Below are 25,930 nucleotides of genomic sequence, written 5' to 3' on the forward strand. Positions count from 1 at the left end.
TTTCAGTTCAATGATCTATAAAAGGTCAATAACCTGAAGTATTGGCTGCCTCCATAGCCATATCCTGACCTACCAGGTATTTCCAGCATTTCTTCATTAAAGCTCACAATACGTTGGTGTATGTGGAGCCTGAATAAACCTGCAGCAGGTGTTCCATGTGAAGTTTACATAGAACAAAAGAATTTTCCCTGTTTATCTTGTGTGGGATAGAGATATATCAAAGTAATGTTTAGATCTCAAGGGAAGTCTTACATGATACAGCTGAGTAGTGATGGTTTCAGGGTGAGAAGTTTAGGTGGACTTAAATAGTATTGAGTAATTGGATAGGGTGTGAATTTCAATGCATGTGTCTGTACACACTCAAAATGATGTTTAGATTTCCTTGCCCTGTTCAAATTTGATTGCATATATGTATTAACACAAGATTCTGCTGATGCTGGATATCCAGATTAACACTCACAATGCTGGAGGAACTTAGCAGGTCTAGCCACATCTATGGAGAGGAATGAAGAGCCAGTCGAGTCAAGGCCATGATGAAGGGTCTTGGCCCGAAATGTCAACTCTTCATTCCTCTCCATAGATTGTGGTCTGACCTGTAGAGTTCCTCCAGCATTTTGTGTGTACATACAGTATTTGTCTAGTTTCATTCTGGCTTCCCCACCCCCAAAAAAAAACTGAAACGTGAAAGATCAGGGCCAGATGAAGCATGCATTAAAAAAACAAGTGATGTCCAAAAAGTTGTAGGGTAAAAAGTGCAACTGGCACACTCGTATAATCAAATGTAATTAGCAGTTATTATTGAAACCAATGTTTGGGCACTGCTTTTAAATATTAAAACAATATTCTCTTTAATAACCATTATCTGCATTAAATAACAAACTTGTTTTTAAAAGATGAGTATTTGTACTACTGGAATTGAGGGAGATGTGCTAACAGACTGGTACCTCTCAGCACTCGATTGTTCAGCTGAATTATCATTCAGCTTGTGTGCAAGTTGTTCACTGGTTATTTATGCAACATATGTAATTGTAATTGGGAGTTTCAAAAGTGTGACTTTTACCCATATTTCAGATACTATAAGTGGATTAAAAAACTTGAGCATTTAATTGTTCATACTTTGCTGCTGCTGCAGGTGCTTGTATGTCATTTGATGAAACAAATCCTCATGAACTTGATTGTATCCATGCCTGCTCTCTGGCTGCAATTGATCGTCTATAATTTATACATTTTTCAGGAAAATAAATAAACATTATTGTGCTACATGACCCTCCTGCTTTGTACCTGTGTATCTTTGTATCTGCTTTATACTTGGCCCTCTCAATCTGACGCTGTGCTGTCTGGATTCAAGCACTAGGAGTTGGCCGTAGGGCCCATTGAGACTTTATTTTACAGCAAATGGGTCTGTAACTTATAATTATTGAGGAACCAATCATTGCCTGTAAAAACAGTGATCATTTTCCAGAACTTGTGCCAGTTGGCTCATCATTCTACACCATTCTCATAAAGAGTGATCTTTGTTACATAGCTACTGTACATTTTGTGGTGTCAAAAGCCCCAATTACTGTTCTGAATTTAACATCTTCCAAGTGGTTCAATTTAATACCAGAGAATGTATTCAGTATGCAACCTGAAATTCTTGCTTTCCTCAGACATCCACGAAATTAAAAAAAAAACTAAGAATGAATGACAGAAATATCAGAGCCCCAAAGCCCCATCCGTGCACAAGCAGCAGCAGAAGCGGTGGAAACCCCCCCCTCCACAACTATGCAAACAATAGCAAAAGCCCCCAATGAGACTTTGATTTAGAGCCATCAAAATCTACAGTCCTTAATCCAACACTTTGATATCTCTCAGTAGCGAGGGAGAGAGAGAGATTGCTCCAGCAACAATAAGAGCGGGAGGCCAGCTGCTTGCTGTTCCGATATTACAATTTTCTATATCTCTTCTCCGCAAACCGGCAGGCCCTCACTCACCATTGGAGGCGTGGAGGGGATTGCTCGAGTAAGGGGCCTTCTTCCAACGGCACAAACATTGAGATTAACATTATCTTTAATCTGAGGAAAACTCCATTTTGTGTGAGGACACTCAACTGGATTGAATATTTATTTACAGGGAAATAGCGTGGAATAGGCCCTTCTGGCCCTTTGAACCACACTGCCTAGCGACTTTTAATTTAACCCTACCCTAATCATGAAACCATTTACAATGACCAATTAACCTACCAAGCAGTATGTCTTTGAAATGTAGGAGGAAACCGGAGCACCTGGAGGAAATGTGTGGTCACTGGAAGAAAGTACAAACTCCTTCCAGATAGAGGCAGGAATGATCCTGGCCAATATTGGCATTAAAAAAGAACACATTTCTTCTGACCCCCAGTTATTTTTGCCTATAGCCCCTGTAGCTGGAAGCAAATTATAGTTGTTTAAGATCTTAAAAACATGTTTTTCACAGTTCACAATTTCAAAAAGGACCACTACAATTTACTATAATCTACAACTGCTACTGGTTTTAGTGCTGGAATGCAAATTATAGCAACTACATGATTTTTTACAATTAAATGACTTTGAAGAAATGTTGACTAAGATGTATTCCCATTAGACTTTCTTTTAAATAAATGCAAGGTGAATTGGTGAAGTCATTCATTTTGTCAAATTATGATTAAAACTTGATGAAGCTTCTTGGCCCAAACTGTCTGCTTATTTCCCTCCATAGATACTGCCTAGTCTGTCTGGTTTATCCATGATCCCCTTCTTAAAGGCATATTGGCATCCTTCAGTCTTCCAGTACCTCACCTGTGGTTAAGGAAGATACAAATATCTCTGCCAAGGCCCTAGCAATCTCCTCCCTTTACCATAACATCCAAGGATGCATCTGGTCAGGCACAGAGGTAGAGTCAAAATAGCCATAGCTAAGCTAGCTATCTTAACCAAGATAACAGTCCCTTTCCAAAGCCCTCCTTTGTAATGCTCCCTAACTCTCTCGACACTGCATTGGTGACTTGTGCTGAGCTTGTCCATTTCACCAACTTTACCTTCAACTTTCGCCCTGCCCTTAAATTTACTCAGTCCATCTCTGTCACTTCTCTCCCACTTCTCAATCTCTGTCACCATCTCTGGGGACAAACTGTCCACCGATGTCTTTCATAAACCTGGTCTCTGTGCTATCTTGACTATACCTGTTCCCACCCTGTGTCCTGTAAAAATACCATTCCCTTTTCTCAGTTCCTTCATCTACACTGTATCTGTTCCCAGGATGAGGCTTTCCTTTGCAGGACATCAGAAATGCCCTCCTCCTTCAAAGAACAGGATTTCCTTCTGCCACCATTTGATGCTGCCCTCAGCTGCATCTCCTCCATTTTCCAGACATCCATGCTCACCCCATCTTCCTGCTACCTTAACAGCAATAGAATTCCTCTTGTCCTCACCTACCACCACATAAGACTCCATATCCAACACACCATTCTCCACAACGTCAGCTATCTTCAACGGGATCCGACCACCAAAAACATCTTTATCTCTTCTCCAACCACCCCCCCCACCCCCCGCACTATCCACTTTCTGCAGGAATCACTCCCTTGTCCCTTGTCTGTTCATCCTTCACCACTAATCTCCCTCCTGGCACATATTCATACAAGTGATGGAAATGTTATTCTTCCCCACTCACATCCCTTGCCTCCATTTCAGGACCCCAAACAGTCCTTGCGGGAGAGGTAAGTCATCTGCAAATCTGTTGGGGTCATCCGCTTATCCGGTGCTCCCGAAGCAGCCTCCTCTACATTGATGAGACCTGACATAGACTGATGGACTGCTTTGTTGACCACCTTGGCTCCATCCACAAAAATAAGGATTTCCCAGTAGCAGATCATTTCAACTACAATCCTCATTCTCATTTGGTCAGGCTGGCCCTAGCCTCCTTTTCTGTCATGGTAAGGCCACTCAGGTTGGAGGTGCAACATCTCGTTGTTCTAGTTAGCTTTCAGCTCAATAGAGTTGATTTCTCCAACTTGATAATTTTCTCCATCCCCCTTTCCCCTTTCTAGCTCCCCTCTTATCTCTTCTTACTAGCCTTCACATCCCCCTGGACCCCATTCACCTTCCCTTTGACCCATGGTCCACTTTTCTGTCAGATTCCTTCTCCAGCTCTTTATTCTTCCATCCTGCGCACGGACTGTTTGAACTGCTTCCGTCTGGTAGGCGCTTCAGATTCCTCCAGACTAAGACTAATAGGCACTGGAGAAGTTTTTTCCCTACTGCGGTCACTTTGCTGAACAGTTAACTGCCGGTTAACTGTCGGCTAACTATTACTTGGATTGCACTACCTGTATGTATAATCTATATTTTCATTTATATTTATCATTATTATTGTTATGAGCAGAGAGACAACATCTGCCGGAAGTAAATTCCTTGTATGTGCACAGGTACTTGGCGATTAAAGTCTGATTCTGATTCTATCACTTCCAAAATTTTTAATTCTTCATCCCCTGCTCCACCCACCTGTCACCTTTAATTTTGTACACCTTCCCCTCCCCCCACCTTCTTATTCTAGCATCCACCCCTTCCCAGTCCTGATGAAGGGTCTCAGCCTGAAATGGTGACTGTTTATTCATTTCCATAAATGCTGCCTGACCTGAGTTCCTCCAGAATTTTGTGTGTGTTGCACAAGAAAGTTGTGTTAGATTTGTGTTAAACACGAGTTAAGCTTCAGCTCGATCAATGACCACCACTCATTTGTGCTCCTTATCTAAGAAAGGATGTGCTAGCATTGGGGAGGATCCAGAAGAAGTTCACAAAAATGATCCTGGGATACTGGAACGAAAAGGGTCAACATACGAGGAGCATTTGACAGCTTTGGGGCTGTACTCACTGAAATTTAAAAGAATGTGGAGAAGAGTCTCATTGAAACCTACCGAGTATAGACTGGATGTGGAGAGCCAGAGGGCACAGCCTCAAAATTGAAAGTCATCCCTTTAGAACAGAGATGAAGGGGAATTTCTTTAGCCAGAGGATGATGAATTCATTGCCACAGATGACTATGGAAGTCAAGTCATCATGTATATTTAAAATAGAGGTCGGTAAGGGTGTCAAAGGTTATGGGGAGAAGGCAGGGGAACAGGGTTTTTTTATTCCTCTCTATTCCTTGTGGCACACTGGATGGCAGCCTTGATGTTTCTTTAGCATTTTTGTCCTTTTTTCTGGAGGCCGAGTTGCTAACTCGATGCTCAGCCCAGCACGGATGGAAAGCATGCAAGGAGCCGGCAGGATTCAAACCCCTGTGATCAAGCAGCAGAGCAGATTCAATTGGCTGAAAGGCCTAACTCTGCTCCCAAGTCTTATGGTTAATCTAGGGTAAGGATACAACTGGCCGGAGAGGGTGCAGATGTTACCAGTGCTGGTGAATTAGTTATAGGGAAAGACGGCCCAGATTGGACAAGATAAACAGGGCAGAGATTTGATTCAGGCATAAAGAATTGAGAAGGCTAATCAGGAGAGCATAAGGTGCCCATCTTCCTCCACAAAGAGGTTACCATTTCGCTCTATGGTTCAACTTAATAAGAGAAAAGATTATTTCACCAAACAAGTGATGTGGATCTGGAACTTGCTGCCTGCAGAGGTAGTGTATACAATTACATTTTTAATATTTCCCTCACCTTCCCCTCTTCTTTTCCCCACTCTGGCCTCTTACCTCTTCTCATCTACCTATCACCTTCTCCTGGGTCCCCTCCTCCTCCCCTTTCCCCTATAGTCTAATCTCCTCTCCTACCAGATTCCTTCCTCTCCAATCTTTTATCTTTCCCTCCCAACTAGGTTCACCTCTCAGTTTCCTCCCCCACACCTTTTTATTATAGTGGCTTCCCCCTTCCTTTCCAGTCCTGAAGAAGGGTCTCAGATCAAAATGTCAGCTGTTTATTCCTCTCCATAGACGCTGCCTGACCTGTTGAGTTCCTCCAGCAATCTGTGTGTGTTATTTCCAGCATCTTTAGACTTATTTCTGTTGCTGCAAATCACATTTAAGCTGGATGTGGATGATCCTCAGAGAACCCTGGCCCGTGAACAAGGGAGCTAACAAGCATCTGTGGAGGAGATTGGACAGCTGCCATTCAGTGTGGACCTTGGTCTATCGCTCCTTACCCAGAGAAGTCCGAAATTGAGAGCTGATGTCTATGAATCCAGGGCTAAGGACTAGAAGCCCAGAGGTGGCCTGTCTGGTGAGTGGGTGGGGGGAGAGGGGAGGGTATAAGTGATGGGCAAAGGGGCTTGTTTTACTGTTGGTATCTTGTTTTGTTTTTACTGCTTGTATTGTTCTGCTGAACATTGTGGGCATGCTATGTTGGTCCTGGAAAGTGTGGCGACACTTGTGGGCTGCCCCCAGCACATCCTCAGATGCGTTTATTGTGAACAGAAACAGAGCATTTCAATGTACATAAGATAAATGAATCTGAGTTCCTGCAACACATTGTTCATTTACACCACACCCATTCCTGGGTAGTACTGTCATGATGTATGAATGATCTGTGTGGAGAGTGTTGTGGTTATTTTGCGGAGCAGACTCGATGGGCTGAATGGCCTAATTCTGCTCCTATGTCTTATGATCTTTGATACAAGACCGTCCCACATTCAGCAGAGCAGACTCCCCATTTGTGACAGGACAGGGTCCGCCCATCCCAGCCTCGAGCAGTGCCTCTCCCCGGGTGATCCCGGTAATAGACAATAGGTGCAGAAGTAGACCATTTGGCCCTTCGAGCCTGCACCGCCATTCTGAGATCATGGCTGATCATCTACTATCAATACCTGGTTCCTGCCTTGTCCCCATATTCCTTGATTCCCCTATCCATAAGATACCTATCCAGCTCCTTCTTGAAAGCATCCAGAGAATTGGCCTCCACTGCCTTCCAGGGCAGTGCATTCCAGACCCCCACAACTCTCTGGGAGAAGAAGTTTTTCCTTAACTCTGTCCTAAATGACCTACCCCTTATTCTCAAACCATGCTCTCTGGTACTGGACTCGCCCAGCATCTGAAACATATTTCCTGTCTCTATCTTGTCCAATCCCTTAATAATCTTATATGTTGCAATCAGATCCTCTCTCAGTCTCCTTAATTCCAGCGTGTACAAGCCCAGTCTCTCTAACCTCTCTGCGTAAGACAGTCCAGACATCGCAGGAATTAACCTCGTGAATCTACGCTGCACTTCCTCTATAGCCAGGATGTCCTTCCTTAACCCTGGAGACCAAAACTGTACACAATACTCCAGGTGTGGTCTCACCAGGGCCCTGTACAAATGCAAAAGAATTTCTTTGCTCTTGTACTCAATCCCCTTTGTAATAAAGGCCAACATTCCATTAGCCTTCTTCACTGCCTGCTGCACTTGCTCATTCACCTTCAGTGACTGATGAACAAGTACTCCGAGATCTTTGTATTTCTCCCTTACCTAACTCTACACCATTCAGATAATAATCTGCCTTCCTGTTCTCACTCCCAAAGTGGATAACCTCACACTTATTCACATTAAACATCATCTGCCAAGTATCTACCCACTCACTCAGCCTATCCAAGTCACCCTGAATTCTCCTAACATCCTCATCACATGTCACACTGCCACCCAGCTTAGTATCATCAGCAAACTTGCTAATGTTATTCTCAATGCCTTCATCTAAATTGTTGATGTAAATCGTAAACAGCTGTGGTCCCAATACCGAGCCCTGTGGCACTCCACTAGTCACCACCTGCCATTCCGAGAAACACCCATTCACCGTTACCCTTTGCTTTCTATCTGCCAACCAGTTTTCTATCCATGTCAAAATCTTCCCCCCAATGCCAGGAGCTCTGATTTTACCCACCAATCTCCTATGTGGGACCTTATCACATGCCTTCTGAAAATCAAGGGACACTACATCCACTGGATCTCCCTTGTCTAACTTCCTGGTTACATCCTCAAAAAACTCCAATAGATTAGTCAAGCATGATTTACCCTTGGTAAATCCATGCTGGCTTGGCCCAATCCTATCACTGCTATCTAGATATGCCACTATTTCATCCTTAATAATGGACTCTAGCATCTTCCCCACTACTGATGTTAGGCTGACAGGATGATAGTTCTCTGTTTTCTCCCTCCCTCCTTTCTTAAAAAGTGGGATAACATTAGCCATTCTCCAATCCTCAGGAACTGATCCTGAATCTAAGGAACATTGGAAAATGATTACCAATGCATCCGCAATTTCCAGGGCCACCTCCTTTAGTACCCTAGGATGCAGACCATCTGGACCTGGGGATTTGTCAGCCTTCAGTCCCATCAGTCTACTCATCACCGTTTCCTTCCTAATGTCAATCTGTTTCATTTCCTCTGTTACCCTATGTCCTTGGCGCATCCATACATCTGGGAGATTGCTTGTGTCTTCCCTAGTGAAGATAGATCTAAATTACTTAATAAATTCTTCTGCCATTTCTCTGTTTCCCATAACAATTTTACCCAATTCATTCTTCAAGGGCCCAACATTGTTCTTAACTATCTTCTTTCTCTTCACATACCCAAAAAAGCTTTTGCTATCCTCCTTTATATTCCTGGCTAGCTTGCGTTCGTACCTCATTTTTTCTCCCTGTATTGCCTTTTTAGTTAAGTTCTGTTGTTCCTTAAAAATTTCCCAATCATCTGTCCTCCCACTCACCTTAGCTCTGTCATACTTTCTTTTTTTTTAAAATGCTATGCAATCTCTGACTTCCTTTGTCAACCACTGTGGCCCCTTTCCCCCCTTTGAATCTTTCCTTTTCCGGGGGATGAACTGATTTTGCACCTTGAGCATTATTCCCAAGAATACCTGCCATTGCTGTTCCACTGTCTTTTCTGCTAGGCTATCCATCCAGTCAACTTTGGCCAGCTCCTCCCTCATGGCTCCATAGTCTCCGCTGTTCATCTGAAACACTGACACCTCCGATCTGCCCTTATCCTTCTCAAATTGCAGATAAAAACTTATCATATTGTGGTCACTACCTCCTAATGGCTCCTTTACTTCAAGATTGCTTATCAAATCCTGTTCATTACACAAGACTAAATCCAGAATAGTCTTGTCCCTGGTCGGCTCTCGCATAAGCTGTTCCAAGAATGCATCCCGTAGGCACTCTACAAACTCCCTACCCTGTGGTCCAGCACCAACCTGATTCTCCCAGTTCACCTGTATGTTGAAATCCCCCATAACTACTGTGACATTACCTTTGCCACATGCCAATGTTAACTCCCTATTCAACTTGCACCCAATATCCATGCTACTGTTTGGTGGCCTGTAGACAATACCCATTAGGGTCTTTTTGCCCTTACTGTTCCTCAGTTCTATCCACACAGACTCTACTTCTCCTGATCCTATGTCCCCCTCTTGCAAAGGACTGAATCTCATTCCTCACCAACAGGGCCACCCCACCCCCTCTGCCCACATTTCTGTCCCTACGATAGTACGTATACCCTTGTACATTCATTTCCCAAGTCTGATCTCCCTGCAGCCATGTCTCCGTTATCCCAACAACATCATAGTTACCCATTCGCACCTGAGCTTCAAGCTCATCCGTCTTATTTCTGACACTTCGTGCATTCAGATATAGAATTTTAACCCATTTCTCCTCTCTCTGTTTGAATCGCTGCCTATTGTGCTTAACCCAGCTCCCCGAACTCCTATCGGGCTATACGCCCCTTGAATTTTGTTGTCCTTCCTAAATTTATACCCATTGAAGTTCCGGAAACCTCGGGATCCCTTTTACATGCTGAACGGAGAGTTACGGGGTGGGGGAGGGGAAGAATCGGGCGTGGCTTCATCTTCACCAATAGGAACAAAGGGAAAGATATGAGTCCGTCTGATTGGCTGAGGGGAGGGCACCCGCACCTGTTTGGGGGTGGTTTCTGTCAGGGCGACAGGTAAGAGGCTCGCTATCTGATTGGTCTGTTGCAAGGTATGTGAAAGCTGATTGGCTGGGGTGGAGCGGGCGTATCCAAACCTATAAAGGGAGTGGGAACGAGGCGGGCGGGAGAAAGCGAGAGAGACTGTGGTGTGCGCGCGGAGTGGGAGTCGCAGGTGAGTCGCTGGTGAGTCGCTGAATTAGAGTCGGTAGGGCACCCGGAGGTGAGGGATCTGAGTCCCTATTCGAGAAGGGCAAGGAGGAGAGGGCCATTGTAATAGGTGAGGAATAAGGACAGGGTGACAGGCTGGAAGCGAGCGAAGACAGAGGGACTGGGACAAACTCGGAAGGGAGTCAGAGGTGCGAAGTGTGGGAGGTGAACGGAGGTAGGGAATGTGGGGTGTGGGGGTGAGCCGGGGGCAGGAGAGGTTGCTGGATCAGGACAGGGGTAGGAAGAATTGCGGGAAGGGGTTACGGGGGCAGAGTCGCAGGATGTAAACTGAAGGATTACGATAGCAAAAGGAACCAGACTATCCCAAGTAAAGATGGGAAAGATCTGGCGGCTCACGCCGACTTTCAGACCTTGCGGACCAGGCTGGTTGGGATCTTTGACCCGGTCCCGTCCAGCGGATTGCCCGAACTGTTGGGACTTTGTGATGGAGTCTCCCCGAGACTGACATGGGTTCACAGGCTGTGGGATTGGGGGTCGGTAAACTGGTTCCGCGAACAGCCTTGGGTGTGCAGCATCAGCCGATGCGATCTGTAGTGTACCGGCCCGGTACATTCCCCGCTTCCCATTGTCGGCTGCTGCCCTGCCCGCGGAGTGTGTGCTCGCGCTGGAAACCGAGAGTGAAGGCAGGTGTAATAGCGAGCAGCTCCCGGCAGAAAATCCCACTTGTGTCTGGATAGTTCCTGTTACTGCTGTCTGAAGGAGGTTTAGGTGCGTTCAGGATTTTTCAAATTAGGGTCAGTTTGAAAAAGGTCCTTCTTGTTGTTGCCGATCAATGTTTCTATCAAAGCTAGTCCCATCTGCCTACGTTTGGCCCAAACTCCTCTAAAACCTAACCATCTACCTGTCCAAATCACAAAAAGGAGAAAATCTGCAGATGCTGGCAATCCAAAGTAACACACTCAAAATTGCTGGAGGAACTCAGCAGGTCAGACAGCATGATGGAAAAGAGTAATCAATCCACGTTTCCGGCCGAAACCCTTCATAGAACGTCAACTATTTAATTTTTTTTTCATAGAAGCTGCCTGGCCTGCTGAGTTTCTCCAGAACTGTGTGTGTTACCTGTCCAACCGCCTTTAAAATGTTGTAAATGACCCGCCTCAGGTCTCCCTTTTAAATCGGATTCATTTCCTTGCTATTTTTTTTTAAAGATACATTATTTTTGAACTTTGAATGTTAAAACCATCGTTAGCTATTCAAAATATTATTTCTGACTTTTGAACAAGAATACTTCGAGCCTTTTATTAAAATTGCATTGAATTTGCAATTTCTCCTTGCAGCCTCGCTTAGCTGACATTTTGTGTTTAATGAGCAACTTACTGTAAGCTTTTAAAAATACGTACATTGTAAGTTCAGTCAAAAAGAAAGAGGAAGGCTTGGGAAGCTGAGATCGATCAGACGGGCGCTTGAGGAACAGAAAGGACGCAAGAATGGTTGGGGGGGAAGCTAAAATAGACCATGAAATATCTTTGTCGGGGAGAATAAAAGAGGATACCATAGGAGCAGGAAGGTAGGGGAGATAGGAGTAGGTCCAGCCGGGGACAAGGAAGAGCATTCATGGAAGGGTGGGGTCCTTAATGAGCATTGATATTCTCTCCGGATCAGAGAGGAGAGGTAAGAAAGGATGTGCTGGCATTGGAGATGGTCCAGTGGAGATCCATGAGAATGATCCTGGGAATGAAAGGGTTAACTATGAGGAGTATTTGATGGCTCTGGGCCTCCATTTGCTGGTTTGAGAAAAATGAGGGGAATCTCATTAAAATCCACTGAAGTTTCGGTTGGCCCTCCTTGGGTTCTCAGCGCCCAAGAAGGGCCAACCGGAAGTCTTGAGGTCCTGACCTCCTACATCATTCATCACGAAGACCCTAGCAAGGTTGGTCTTGACTCACCTCTGACCCCTGGTCAGATCAGCCCTTGATCCCCTGCAGTTTGCCTACCGGGAGCACATTGGGGTTAACAGTGCTTTCACGTACTTGTTGAGCAGATATTCTACTCCTATTTGGATAAACAGGCCAGCACTGTGAGGATCATGTTTTTATTTGATTCCTCAAGTGTCTCCAATACCATACAGCCCTCATTGCTGGGGGCAAAGCTCTCTTCAATGCAGGTTGGCACTTCCATTGAATCCTGGGTAATGGGCTACCTGATTGGCAGAGCACAGTTTGTGCAGTTTCAGAGCTCTGTGTTAGGCAGGGTTATAAGCAGCACTGGGGCCCCACAGAGAACGGTATTGTCTCCCTTTCTTTTTAGCCTGCATACCTTAGACTTTAGATACAACACTGAGTCATGTCATCCACACAAATTCTCTGATGACTCAGCAATAGTTGGGTGTATAAAGGGAGGACGGGAGGATGAATACAGGACCCTGGTGGAGGACTTTGTCAAATGGTGCAACCTGAATCATCTGCAGCTCAACATCAGTCAGACAAAGGAGATGGTGATGGACTTCAAGAAGACTGAGCCTGCACTGCTCCCTATTACTATTGATGGTGAGGGTGTAGGTGTGTTGAGGACCTACAAGTACTTGGAGGTGCACTTGAGTGAAGCAACAACACAGAGGCTGAGTACAAGTAGGGCCAGAGTCAAATCTACTTCCTGAGAAGGATAAGGTCCTTAGGAGTACGTAGGCCTCTCCTTCACATGTTCTACCAGTCTGCTGTCACCAATGCAATCTTCTATGTGGTGGTGTGCCAAGGCAATGGCATCAACATGGGTGACACCAACAGGCTTTGTAAACTGATTAGGAAAGGTAAGTTCGATTATATGAGCCAAACTGGGCACACTGGAGGCTGTGGTAGAACAAAGGACCCTATGGAAAGTCCTGGCAATTCTGGACAATGTTTCTCACCCTCTGCATGCCACCGTGGTTGAATAGAGGAGCACTTTCAGTAATAGACTAAGATAACAGTGCTGCTCCAAAGAGCGATATATGAGGTCATTGTTACCCTCGGCCATTAGGCTCTATAATGAGTCAACCAATAGCCAGGGAAGTGATGACCCCCCTCCCCTGTCCTGTAAGACTGTTTGAGATAACTTATTTTTTATTCTTTCTATGTTTGTATATCTGTGCATTTGTAATGCATCTATGAAACTGTAATTTCCTTTGGAGTCAATAAAGTAGCTATTTATCTGAATATTGAAAAGCTTGGCTCGTGTTTCCAACAGCAGGGGAGTCTAGGACCAGAGAGCACAGCCTCCGAATAGAGAGACAGCTGTTTAGAACAAATGAGGGTACTGAATCTGTGGAATTCATTGCTACGGATGTCTGTGGAGGCCAAGTCTTTGGGTAGGTGTATATATAATGATAGGTTCTCGATTAGTAAGGCATCAAAGGTTATGGGGAGAAGACAGGAGAATGGGGTTGAGAGGGATAATAAATCAGCCATGATGGAATGGTGTAGCAGACTCGATGGGCCAAATGACCTAATTCTACCCCTCTACCTTATGGTCATATGCTAATGTTGTGGGGCATGTTGATATTAAAGAGGAGAAAGTAGTGGTGTTGAGTGTTTTGAGGTAAGTTGGCTAAGTCCCCATGACTTGATAGGACATGTCCCAGATACCAAAGGAACCATTCTTTTGGAATTTTTCTAAGAAGTTGCATGGAAAGGCAGTGGGGAATATAGATCCAGAATTCCTTGGAAGTGGTGTCACATGTAGATGGGGCTGTAAAGAGAAATGTTGGCATATTGACATTCATAAATCCAAGTATTGAGTACAGGAGTTGGGATATTATGTTTAAGTTGTATAAGATGTTGGTGAGCCTAATTTGGAGCATTGTGTGCATTTCTAACCACCTAACTACAGGAATGGTACCAACAAGCTTGAATGAATGCAGGGAACATTTACAAGGATGTTGCTGGGATTTGAGGAACTGAGTTACAGGGAAAGGTTGAATTGGTTAGGACTTTATTTGTTGGAGCACTGGGGAATGAGCAGAGATTTGTCGACGTTACCAAAATAATGAGGTGTTTCAATAGGGTAAGTACAAACAGACTTTTTGTACTGAGGTTGGGTGAGACTAGAACTAGAGGTCGTGGATGAAAGGTGAAATTTTTACGGGAAACATGAAAACTTCTTCACTTAGAGAATGGTGTGAGTGTGCAATGAGTTGCCAGCTGATGTGATGAACGTGGTTTCAATTTCAGCATTTTAGAGAAATGTGGATAGGTAACTAGATGGGAGGTGTATGCAGGTCGATGGCATTAGAGAGAATGATATTTTGGCATGGAGTTATACAACTTCAACTCTGGCTGTAGATTTATTTAACAGAATTTGAATTGTGGGTGGGGTTTGAGCTCTTCAGTGGTTCTCTGATCCAAGATTGTTCAGTAACTTCCTGCCTGAGGGTGTGTTGTTAATCAGAGGAATCTAAAGGTGGTGTCTTTACTGATAGTTTCATGAGATAGAATCTGCAAAATGTGTCATGCACATGATTGAAATGACTCAAAGGTTCAAAGTGAATTTAATATCAGTGTATGTATATGTCATCATATACTATCTTGTGGTTCATTTTCTTGAAGAGGTTCACAGTAGAATCAATGAAAACTGCACACACATTCCATTGGACTACTTGTGTTTTGTAATGGACAAGACATGTCAGATGTGAGCCAATCTGAGCTGTTACAACCATATTGTGAAGCTATTTAATCTCCACGCTCATTTAATTAAATCCCATCTGTCAGAATTAATTTTTCAGAATGCGGGTGTTGTTGGCAAGGCCAGGATTTTATATCTCAAAATTATACTTCATTTATAATATATGCAGTATAAATGCTAACACACTACTTTCTTGACAATTGCTGCAGCATCAGTCCATTACGTGATCTTACAGTGAGTCAGCACCACGCAACCTGTATTCCTTGAACAATACACTTAGTGTTTGAGAGGTTGTTGTACGGAGCCCAGATTCTCAGTGCCCAGTGGCTGCAGGGTCTTAGACTGCGCTCCTTGCCCGCAGAGCCTTTTCAATGGTTACACCGGGCTTGGCTGCATCCTTCAGTGCATACTCCTGCCTCTTGGAATGTGCCAGCCATCAGATTCGCTTGTGGACATCTAATGCCAGATGAACAGCAAGCTTCAGGCAAACCAGAATGTGTCCTTCACTGAGCTGATATGCCGGAAGCCCTTAATGTTGGTTTATTTGTCTCTGGGTAGTCCCTGGGAACTACCAATAGAGAAGAGTTCTGCGTTATGCAACTGTTTACTATAGATCTCATCAAGGACTATTGATCCATAAGACATAGCAGAATTAACCCATGCGGCCCATAGAGTCCACTCTGCCATTCCATTAAGGCTGATTTATTATCCCTCTCAACCCCATTGACCTGCCTATAACCTTGGACAACCTGACTAATCAAGAACTTATCAACTTTCACTTTAAATATTCGCAATGACCTGGTCTCCACAGTTGTCTGTTGCAGTGAATTCCACAGATTCACCATCCTCTGTCTTAAGAAATTCCTCCTCATCTCTGTTCTAAGTGAACCATCCTTGTATCCTAAGGCTGTGCCCTCTGGTCCGAGACTCCCTTGTTGTGTGAATGTACTCACCAGAGAAAAGTACTGGCAGATATGAAGCAGCTTCTTTATTCAACAGAACAAAATACAGCAAGCATCATATAAAGACTGGCTAGCCCAATGTGGGGCTCGATATTTTTTATGTGCCAAACATCAAAGGACAATTCCACATTTACACAAATTTCACACATCCCAATTGGCACCCACAGACATCCAAATTAATTTTAATCAGCATTGTCTGGTCTGGGATTCATGGCTTTTTGGAACTCAGCATTCAGAGCTGCACTCTAAATTAAATTCTCAATTTGTAGTCAGACCTGAAGACTGGAGGCTGAAGTTATTTGCTAAGCTTACATGTAAACCCAAAAATCACTCTAATACCCTCACTATTAGAAATATCCTCTCCATGCTCACTCTATCTAGGCCTTTCAATATCAATATGTTTCAATGAGATACCCCGCCCCCACATATTTTTCTAAACTCCACCAAACGCTCTTCATACATTAGCCCTGGGATCATTCTCGTGAACCTCCTCTGGATCAGTGAATTCTTTCTTAGTGTGCCCCCACCTCCCGATTTGTGCTAGATCGAGTGGACGTGGAGAGGGTAGTTCCAATAGTGAGAGAGTCTGGGATTAAAAGGCACAGCCTCAGAATACAAGGGTGGTTTCTTTAGCGCAGAGGTGAGGTGGCTTTTTCAGCCGGAGTGGTGAATCTCTGGAATTCATTTCCAGGGATGACGGGGGAGGGGCTAGTTATTAGGTATATTTAAACTAGAAATTGATAGGTTCTTGATTATTAAGGGTGTCAAGGTTATGAGGAGAAGGCAGGAAAATGGGATTGAGAGGGAAAATAAATCAACCGTGGAGCAGATTCAATGGGTCAAATGGTGTAGTTCGGCTCCTATGTCTTGGTGACTTGTTGGTGGAGGAGAAGCTATGGGATGGTCAGGAAGTGAGCTATTATCTCCCCATCTCTGACCTGATGAACTGCCATGACAGAGTAGTGAATCTGTGGAATTCATTGCCATTGGAGGCTGTGGAGGCTAAATTTAAATATTTAAAGAGGTTGATTAGTTGGAGCACATAGGGTTATGGGGAGGAGGCATGAGATTGGGGCTGAGAGAGGAAGTAGATCGATGAAATGGTGGAGCAGACTCGATGGTCCAAATCGCCTAATTCTGCTGCTATGTCTTACAGTTTTATCTATGTGCTGGTGGTGAGGACCTTGTGATTCTTGTGCCATTGCATGTCAGGGGAGAATGTTTTAGACTCTGGTTACAGATACCTATTGCCTTGCAATTGTAATGTTATATTAAGAATTACTATCACTGACTGAAATTAAGGGAAATCTGTTTTGTGGCAACAGGACAGTGTAAAGGCATAAATGTATCATAAATTATTTAAACCAAATAGTGCAACAAGGAATAGCAAGGTAGTGTTTGTGGACTGTTCAGAGATCTGATTTTGGAGGAAACTGCTGGCAGGAACGTAGTGTAGTGGTTAGCACAGGGCTTTACAATGCAGGTAATCACAGTTCAAATTCCGCTGCAGCCCGCAAGGGGTTTGTATGTTCTCTGTGTGGGTTTCCTCCACGTGCTCTGGTTTCCTCCCACAATCCAAAGATGCATCAGTTGGTAGGTTAATTGGTCATTGTAAATTGTCCTATGATTAGGCTGGGATTAAATTGGGGGTTGCTGGCCAGTGAGGCTCGAAGGGCCGACTCCACACTGATTCTCAATTTTAAAAAAGTTAATTAATTAACTAATTAATCCACAGCCAAGTGGTTCTTTGGTTTTTCCTGCTTTTAATAATTTGGAGTGAACTTTCTTGGCTCCAGTACTTGTCTATTGCAATGGTGGCAGTATGATTCGTGTGATTTTTTTTTGATTTTTTTGGAGGGCTTGAATGTGAGATTTAAATCATTCAGCCTTTCCAAGGATTTGGTGGGAGGTGTGTTCACATCTCACCCACACTGGCAGCTGGTAAGCTCAATCCTGTTAATTAAATCTGGAATAACATGCTTGCGCCATTAATAGCAACATGTACAAAATGCTGGAGGAACAGGCAGCATCTTTGGAAAGGAATAAACAGTTGACGTTTCAGGCTGTTTCGTCAGGACTGCAAAGGGAGGGGGAAGAAGGTGGGGGAGGGGAAGGAGTACACACTGGCAAGTGATAGGTGAGTCCAGCTGAGGATAGAGGTAGGCAGATGAAGGAGTGGGAATGAAGTGAGAAGCTGGGACATGATAGGTGTGCCATTAATAGAGTATTAAGCTGCCCAATTGTCAGGGGAGGCAAAAGAAAACAATCTAAGAATTCTCTGTTGCCCTTTAGGGTTCTCATCTGGTTAAATTTTAATCTTTTTACAGCAGCCTAGGTAGCAGCTTGTTCAATGGTATTTATGGATGGATATAAATCTCAGCCTTGCCAGTGATTCCTGGATTCCAAACACTGAAAGTATCAACTAGTTGTTTCTGAAGCGGTCTATCCTTGTGTTCATTGCAAAGCTTGTCGGCTCTGCTTGCTCGAGTCCCTTATGCCACGATTCCTTTTCTGTGCCCGTACCGTTAATTTCACCCAATTGCACTGGGAGCTTCCCACTGGGCTCCTTCGTTATTGGAGTGAGACTTGCTCAGGATGAAGTTTGCCTACAGGAAACCTTCAGGAATTTGATGGGTGTTAAGAACCAAATATAATATTAAAAAATATATCCTTTCTTGTTTGCTAATTACTTTTCTGATTTACAGCTACAGTTGGTTTTTATTTGGTTCTTCCTGATGTGACTCCTTCAAGCAAGCCCAATAACAAGGTCCTAGTGCAATGCCGTAAGTTTCCTGCGACCTGATCATCTCTCATGGATTCCATTGCCAGTGTCGGTCATGTCGGGAACTACGATAATGAAACCAGCCATGACTCCAGCTATGTAAGTGTTTTGTGTTATGAGGGAGGAGCTTTGCAGATAAATCGTGTTGGTGAACTGAGTGGGGTATTCATCTGGTGCACCCTTTCAACATTTAAGGATAAATTCCGTGCGTTGCTGTGCATATTACTGTTCAATCTCCAGTCAGATGCAAAGGCTGTAGTTTATTTTTAAGGTAGGTTAGTTTTTAAACCAACAAAAGGAAAATGCTGGATGAACTCAACAGGTCAGGCAGCATCTATGAAGAGGAATAAGCAGTCAACATTTTGGACAGGGTCCCTTCATCAGGACTGGAAAGGAAGGGGAAGAAGGCAGATTAAGAGTTATTAACTATACTTATTCTGGCTTCTTCCCATTTCCTTTTCAGTCCTGATGAATGGTCTTGGTCTGAAATGTCATCTCTTCTTTTCCATAGATGCTGCCCAACCTGCTGAGTTCCTCCAGTATTGGGTATGTGTTGCTCTGGATTTCCAGCATCTGCAGAATCTCTTGAGTTTATAGTTAGTTATTAAAAATGTTTTTCTTGATAAGCTGGTGATACTAATGTGGAGTCATTGAAGAATAATTAAGGGGTATAATAAGTACAGTGACAGAACCAACAACATTGTGAGCACTTGCTGAGCCAAGGGTGAGATGTTAATGATAACTTATCTCCTCTATTGTTGACTTAGTTATATTAACTTGGTTGAATCATTTAACTTTTTGCATTTGATTAATTTAAACCATGTATTTGGTTAATGAAGGCTTACACTGAAATTAATTAGCAATTTGGTTTTTGTGAAAGCTTAATTGCACTATCAGTTTCGTTGGACTGTAATCTGAACCTGTTGTATTGCTGAACTATGTCTCTGGGTGCAGTGATATCTAGCCATTCATTTGCTGAATGCTTTGAACTCTGTGCTGGACCCGGTGTTAGGAAATCTATAAGGGCTGCCTAGTCATTACTGGCAGTCTGTAATGCTTTTCCTCTGTCTCCTTTCCTTCCCTGAAGTGTCCTCTGCCTAGTCCAGCTGCACAGATTTTGATTCTAGCTTTGTGGCACAGATGGGCTTAGTGAGCTCCCAGCCAGCGTGAAACTAAGTTAGTTCCTCAATGTAAATGCGCTTCCACTTTTGGAGAAATGCAAGGGATGTGCGTACTGTTCTTGTTTTTACATTATTTATTTTGTAATTCAGATTGAGATTTATTCATCACAAGTACACTGAAACATGCAGTGAAATTGTTTGTTTTGTGGGTGTTGCTTTAAAAACAAACCTACCTTGAAACCAAATTTTATCCGTCCAAAGTTCAAAATAAATTTTTTTTATCAAAGTACATATATGTTACCACATAGAACCCTGAGAGTCATTTTCCTGCGGACAAATTCAATGACCATAACAGAATCAATGAAAGGCTGCACCAACAGGGTGGACAATCAGGGTTCAAAAGGCTACAAGCTGTGCACGTTCAGTGTCTTATGAGGAAAGGTTGAGCAAGCTAGGGCTTTTCTCTTTGGAGAGACAAAAGATGAGAAGTGACTTCAAAACTCAAAAGTAAATTTATTATCAAAGTACATATATTTCACCATATAAAGCCCTGAAATTCGTTTTCTTGTGGGGATACTCAGTAGGTCCAAGAACCATGGTAGAATCAGTGAAAGACTGCACCCAAAAGGGCAGACAACCACTGTGTAAAAGGAAGCAAACTGAGCAAGTATAAAAGAGGGGAAAAAAACAAGTAATCAATAGATAGCGAGAGTGTGAGATGAAGACTCGTTGAATGTGAGTCTACAGGTTGTGGGAACAGTTAAGTGATGTAGATTGTCCCCTCCGGTTCAAGAGCCTGATGGTTGAGGAGTGATAAGTGCTCCTGAACCTGGTAGTGTGAGTCCTGAGGCTCCTGTACCTCGCAACCTCCATCTGATTGGAGATTGTACTGTATAGCAGTCTGGACAGCAAATACAACCTGTGGATGCGCTTGGGGCAGCCTACAAGGGTCGCCACACATTCTGACACCAACGTTGCACGTCCACCATGTTCAGCAGAACAACAATAACAACTGAAGTACAACAGCCAGACAAACCCCTTTCTCTTCCTCACTCCCACTCATACACAGACAGTCCAACAAACCCAGGACTGCTGCTTTCAATGTACTGCTGTTGCAAAACATTAAATTTACACTCATTAAAAGCAATGATAAACTTGATTCTGTCCATCACTGAAATACAAGCATAATTTATTCTGAATCAGAGAAGTTCAAGTTGGTTCTGAATGTCATTGGAATCTCACTTCCCCAGTGCCAGATAAAACTGTTATTTAATGCAGCATCAATCTGTAAAGGTTATTATGGTTTGAAATTTAAAACCTGTCCCTGGGGCTCTGAATGGAACTGCATGGTAGAATTAACACTATAGGTTAATGGGCAATTAACTGAAACCGTAAGAGATTCCAGTTGCTGGAGTATGGAGCAACATGCAAAATGCTGGAGGAACTCATTGGCTCAAGCAACATCTCTGGAGGGAAATGGACAGCTGATATTTCAGGTCGGGAACCCCTGGCATAAAGGCTCTTGATCAAAGTCGGTCTACAATCCTCTGCAGCCTCCTGCGATCCTCTGCATTGGAGACTCTGTAGTGCGCTGCAGCGGTTAGAATGTTTTCCACCGAGCTTCGTCCTGTGTTTCTGAATTAAATCCAACGAGGTACACCCAATTCTTCATTGTTAACTTGTGACTCTTAGGCATTACAGGAAATTTGTATGGTAATACTATAATTCCGATGACATAAGATTTCTAGCATTGTGAAACCTCTATTAGTCGTACGCAATATCCAGGACCCACCACTGAATGCATGAATGTTGAGCTGAATCTAAGTTGTTTAGCTGGTACAATGACATCCTGGTGTTGGATTACACTTAGGTAATTCCTTTGACTCTCTTTGTGGACCTCAGTTTAGAGTGCTATTCGCTTGTGTTTATTGTTTGCGTGCTTTTTTTTCTGCACACTGGGTTTATGACGGTCTTTTTTAATGGGTTCGTTTGGGTTTCTTTGTTTTGTGGCTGCCTGTAAGGAGGGGGAATCTCAAAGTTATCAAACTATACATACTTTGATAATAAATGTTCACACTATGTGTTATTTTCTGATCAGTGTGCAAGATCATGAATCCCAATTCTGGGAGAATCAGTCAAAAGTACCACAGTGGTTTTATTTCCTCTGTTTGGTTCCCTTTAGGACCCCTCCCCCTCTGGTTAGATCTGTGCACAGTTTGGTCTTGGGTGCAAATCATAAACATGGAAGATTCTGCAGATGCTGGAAATCCAGAGCAACACACACAAAATGCTGGAGGAACTCAGCAGATTGGGCAGCATCTGTGGAGAGGAATAAAGGGTCTCGGCACATATTGACTGTCTATTCCTCTCTATGGATGTTGCCTGACCTGCTGAATTCCTCCAGCATCTTGTGTGCACCAAGTTCAAGTTCAGTTTATTATCATCCAACTGTACCTGTATACTGTCAAACAAAACAATCGTAGTCTGGACCAAGGTGCAGAGCATTGTACATATAATTCACACACACACACAATGCATATTAACATTACAACAACAAATAATGTGCATATTCAATACAAGTTTTAAAAGTAAACCATGTAACACTACCGGTGCTTGTACATGATGAGAGCTGGAGGTGGCAGGGAGTTCAGTAGTCTTGTGATCTGAGGGAAGAAGCTGTTTCCATCCTAACAGTTCTTGTCCTAATGATACGGTACCTCCTGCCTGATGGTAGGGAGTCAAAGAGATTGTTGGATGGGTGGGAGGGGTCATTGATAGTGCTAAGGGCTCTGTGTATTCAGCTCTCCTGATAAATATCTCCGAGAAGAGAGACCCCGAAGATCCTCTCAACAGTGCTCGCAGCCCCTTGTAGGGACATGCTGGCAGGCGCCTTGTATTCCCATACCGGATGATGACGCAGTAAACTCTCAATGGCGCTCCCGTAAAAATAGCTTAAAATGTGGGGAGGGGATGTGGCTTCAATCTTCTCAGGAAGTGGAGATGCTGCTGTCCAAAGGGGTGATGTTCGGGGACCAGGTGAGATGGTCTGTTATGGATGCTCCCAGAAGCTTAGTTCTCCTAATTCTCTCCATGGAGGAGTAGTGTGTGTGCAGCAGAGGGGAGAGTGAGAGAGGGAGGCAATGTGCGTGTGTGTAACAGAGAGGGAGACGGGGGTGTGTGTGTGTAACAGAGGGAGGGAGACAATGTGTTTGTGAGTAACAGAGGGAGAGTGAGAGGGGGAGACGATGTGTGTGTGTAACAGAGGGAGACTGTGTGTTTAACAGAGAGAGAGGGAGACAACGTGTGTGTGAGTAACAGAGGGAGAGTGAGAGGGGGAGACAATGTGCAGTGCAGTGAGGAATGATCAGACTGCACCTTCCTAAAGTCCACAATCATCTTTTTGGTCTTGTCCACGTTGAGACTCAAACTGTTGTGCTTGCACTGTTTTACCAGCCGCTCCTCCTCCTCTCTATATGCCATCTTGTTGTCGCTGTTGATGAGGCGACCTACTGTTGTGTCATCAGTGAACTTGATGATTCCGTTTGTACTGGATTCAGCAGTGTAGTCATGTGTCAGCACTGTGATCAACAGTGGGTTGAAGGCAGTCCTGGGGAGTGCTGGTGCTCAGAGTGATGGAGCTAGAGATGTTTCAATCAACACGGACTGACTGTGGACTTTCGGTCAAAAAGTCCAAGGTCCAGTTACAGATCAGTCTGTGTGCAAGGAGTTTTAAATGCAAATATTGTATTGGTTCAAACAAGAGAATGGCAAAGTGGTCCTGAATGGGGCTGCTAGCAGAGAGATGTGGGTGAAATGGAAGTTCTCCTTCCTGAATGGATCTTGAAATTAACAAGTCAGTGTTTGAATTTCTGACTTTGCCCTAGACATTCGTGTTCTGGATTGGCAATTGGTTTAAAGTTGTGACATTTCTGAGATACAGTGGAGGAACCTTGTCTCACCACAATCAAGTCCTGCCTGAGCAAGGACCACCATCCACTACCTTTTGCCTTTCGCCACAATAGATCCTCAGCAGATGCAATCTCACCTGCTCTCCACATGTCATTGGATCACCTGGACATTAGCAATACCTACATTGAGCTTGCTGTTCATTGAATACAGTTCAGCATTCAACACCATCTTACCCTCAATATTGAGCAACATGCTCCAAAACCTGGGGCTTTGCAACTGGATCCTAACTTCCTCATCGGGACTGTAGATCAGAAATAACATCTCCTCACTGCCAATTGGCACTGGTGCACCTCAAGGATGTGTGTTTATCCCATTGCCTTTCTCTCTCTACACCTATGATTGTGTGGCTAGACATAGCTCAAATTCCATCTATAAGTTAGCTGATGACACAATTGTTGGTTAATAGTTATATATTTCTTGCTGTAAGTTACAGCTTTCTTGTGCATTGCAATCTACTGCTGCCGTAACACAGTGAATTTCATGACATACGCCATTGATATTAAATCTGAATCTGGCCAATCAGACGGATCAGAATCACAAACATGAGATTCTGCAGATGCTGGCAATCCAAAGCAACACAAAAAAATGCTGAAGGAACTCAGCAGGTCATGCAACATTTATAGAAATGAATAAACAGTTAATGTTTTGGGCCAAGAGCCTTCTTCGGGACTGGGAAGGAACGGGAGAAATCAGTAAGAAGGTTGGGGGAGTGGAAGTAAGAATTGAAATGGCCACCTTGCGATTCCCCTTGAGAGTTGGTGATAGCTTCACCAAGTGCTTTCACTCTGTCCGACACAAAAAGCAGGATCTCCACCCATTTCAATTCTACATCCCATTCCCATTCCGACTTGTCAACCCATGGCCGCCTCTACTGCCAGGATGATGCCACACTCAGGTTGGAGGAGCAACACTTTGTATTCTGTCTGGGTAGCCTAAAACCTGATAGCATGAACATTGATTTCCTCAAATGTCTGGTAAATGCCCCCCTTCTCTCCTTCACCATACCTCAATCCCATTTTTCTCTCTCACCTTATCCCCTTACCAGCCCATCACTTCCCTCTGGGGCTCCTCCCCCTTCCATAGTCTTCTGTTCTCTCCAATCAGATTCACCTTTCTCCAGCCCTTTATCTTTCACCAATAGACTTCATCCCTCTCCCCCCCCCAAAAAAAATTCACCAATCACCTGACACCTTGTACATCTTCCTCCCCTCACTCACCTTACTCTGACATCTCTCCTTCCTTTCCTGATGAAATGCCTCGGCCCGGAACGTCTCCTCCATAGATCCTGCCTGACCTGCTGAGTTTCACAACATCAGAATCAGATTATTATCATGGACGCAGATGATGTGAAAATCGTCGTGCTGCAGCAGTGCAATGCAAATATGTAAAACCACTTTAAATTATATACATAAATAATACAAATGATTAGGCAGTATTCACAGACCTTTCAGAAAGGTGACGTCAGATGGCCATGTACAAGTACATCAAAGTAAATTTATTAACAAAGTCCATACATGTCACCATATACAACCCTGAGATTCACCTTCTTGTGGGCATACATAATAAATTCATGGAATAATAACCATAACAGAATCAATGAAAGACTGCCCAACTAGGATGTTCAACCCAAGTGTAGAAGACACCAAACTGAGCAAATGCAAAAAGAAAGAAATAATAAAAATAATTAATAAATATCGAGAACATGAGGAAATCTGCAGATGCTGGAAATTCAAGCAATTCAATAAATATCAAGAGCATGAGTTGAAGAGTCCTTGGAAGTGAATCTTTGGTTGTGGGAGCATTTCAGTGATGGGGCAAGTGAAATTGAGTGACATTATCGCCTCTGGTTCAAGAGCCTAATGGTTGAGGGGTAATAACCTGGCAGTGTGAGTCCTAAGGCTCCTGAACCACCTTCCTGATGGTGGCAATGAGAAGAGAGGGTTAAGCAAAAAAAAAACTTGCAGTGGTTATGAAAAACAACAAGAGTCCACAATATAGTATTAATACAAAGAAAGTGTGGTACAGGTAGACAATGTGAAAGGGCCATGATGAGGAGATGAAGAGTTTTTCTTTCACAAGATATCCATTCTAGGGTCTGATAATAGTGGGATAATAGCTGTCCTTGAGCCTGGTATCCAGGTCACCTTCAACAAGCAATGCCTCAGCAAGGCAGTGTCTGTCATTAAAGACCTCCATTACCCAGGACATGCTGCCATCAGGAAGCAGGTACAGGAGCCTAAAGGCACCCACTCAAATTCAGGAACAGCTTCTTCATCTCTGTCATCCAATTTCTGAATGGACATTGAACCCATGAACACTACCTCACTACTTTTTATTTCCTATTTTTTTGCACTACCCGTACTTATTTAATTTAACTGATTAATACTTATAA

The 25,930-nt window shown here is 43.7% G+C and overlaps 1 protein-coding gene across 5 annotated transcripts in view; it reads left to right on the forward strand.

Annotated features, from left to right (window-relative positions):
* The first annotated feature begins 4,793 nt into the window (after positions 1-4,793).
* Positions 4,794-25,930, forward strand: part of LOC132380959 (specifically androgen-regulated gene protein-like) — a 41,214-nt gene continuing 20,077 nt past the window's right edge. For 2 of the 5 annotated variants that reach the window (XR_009507884.1, XM_059949987.1), the window contains exons 1-2: positions 4,794-6,205; positions 18,372-18,547. Coding sequence is in view for 1 of the 5 variants with exons in the window: in XM_059949987.1 (XP_059805970.1) it covers positions 18,479-18,547 (69 nt within the window). In the remaining 4 variants the exon portion in view is untranslated. Of the gene's footprint in view, positions 6,206-9,990; positions 10,064-18,371; positions 18,548-18,959; positions 19,045-25,930 lie in introns of those variants that run through there. The other 3 variants (XR_009507885.1, XR_009507886.1, XR_009507887.1) reach the window with 3 other exon arrangements.

The sequence above is a fragment of the Hypanus sabinus genome, chromosome 25 (genome assembly GCF_030144855.1).
Source record: "Hypanus sabinus isolate sHypSab1 chromosome 25, sHypSab1.hap1, whole genome shotgun sequence".
NCBI lineage: Eukaryota > Metazoa > Chordata > Chondrichthyes > Myliobatiformes > Dasyatidae > Hypanus > Hypanus sabinus.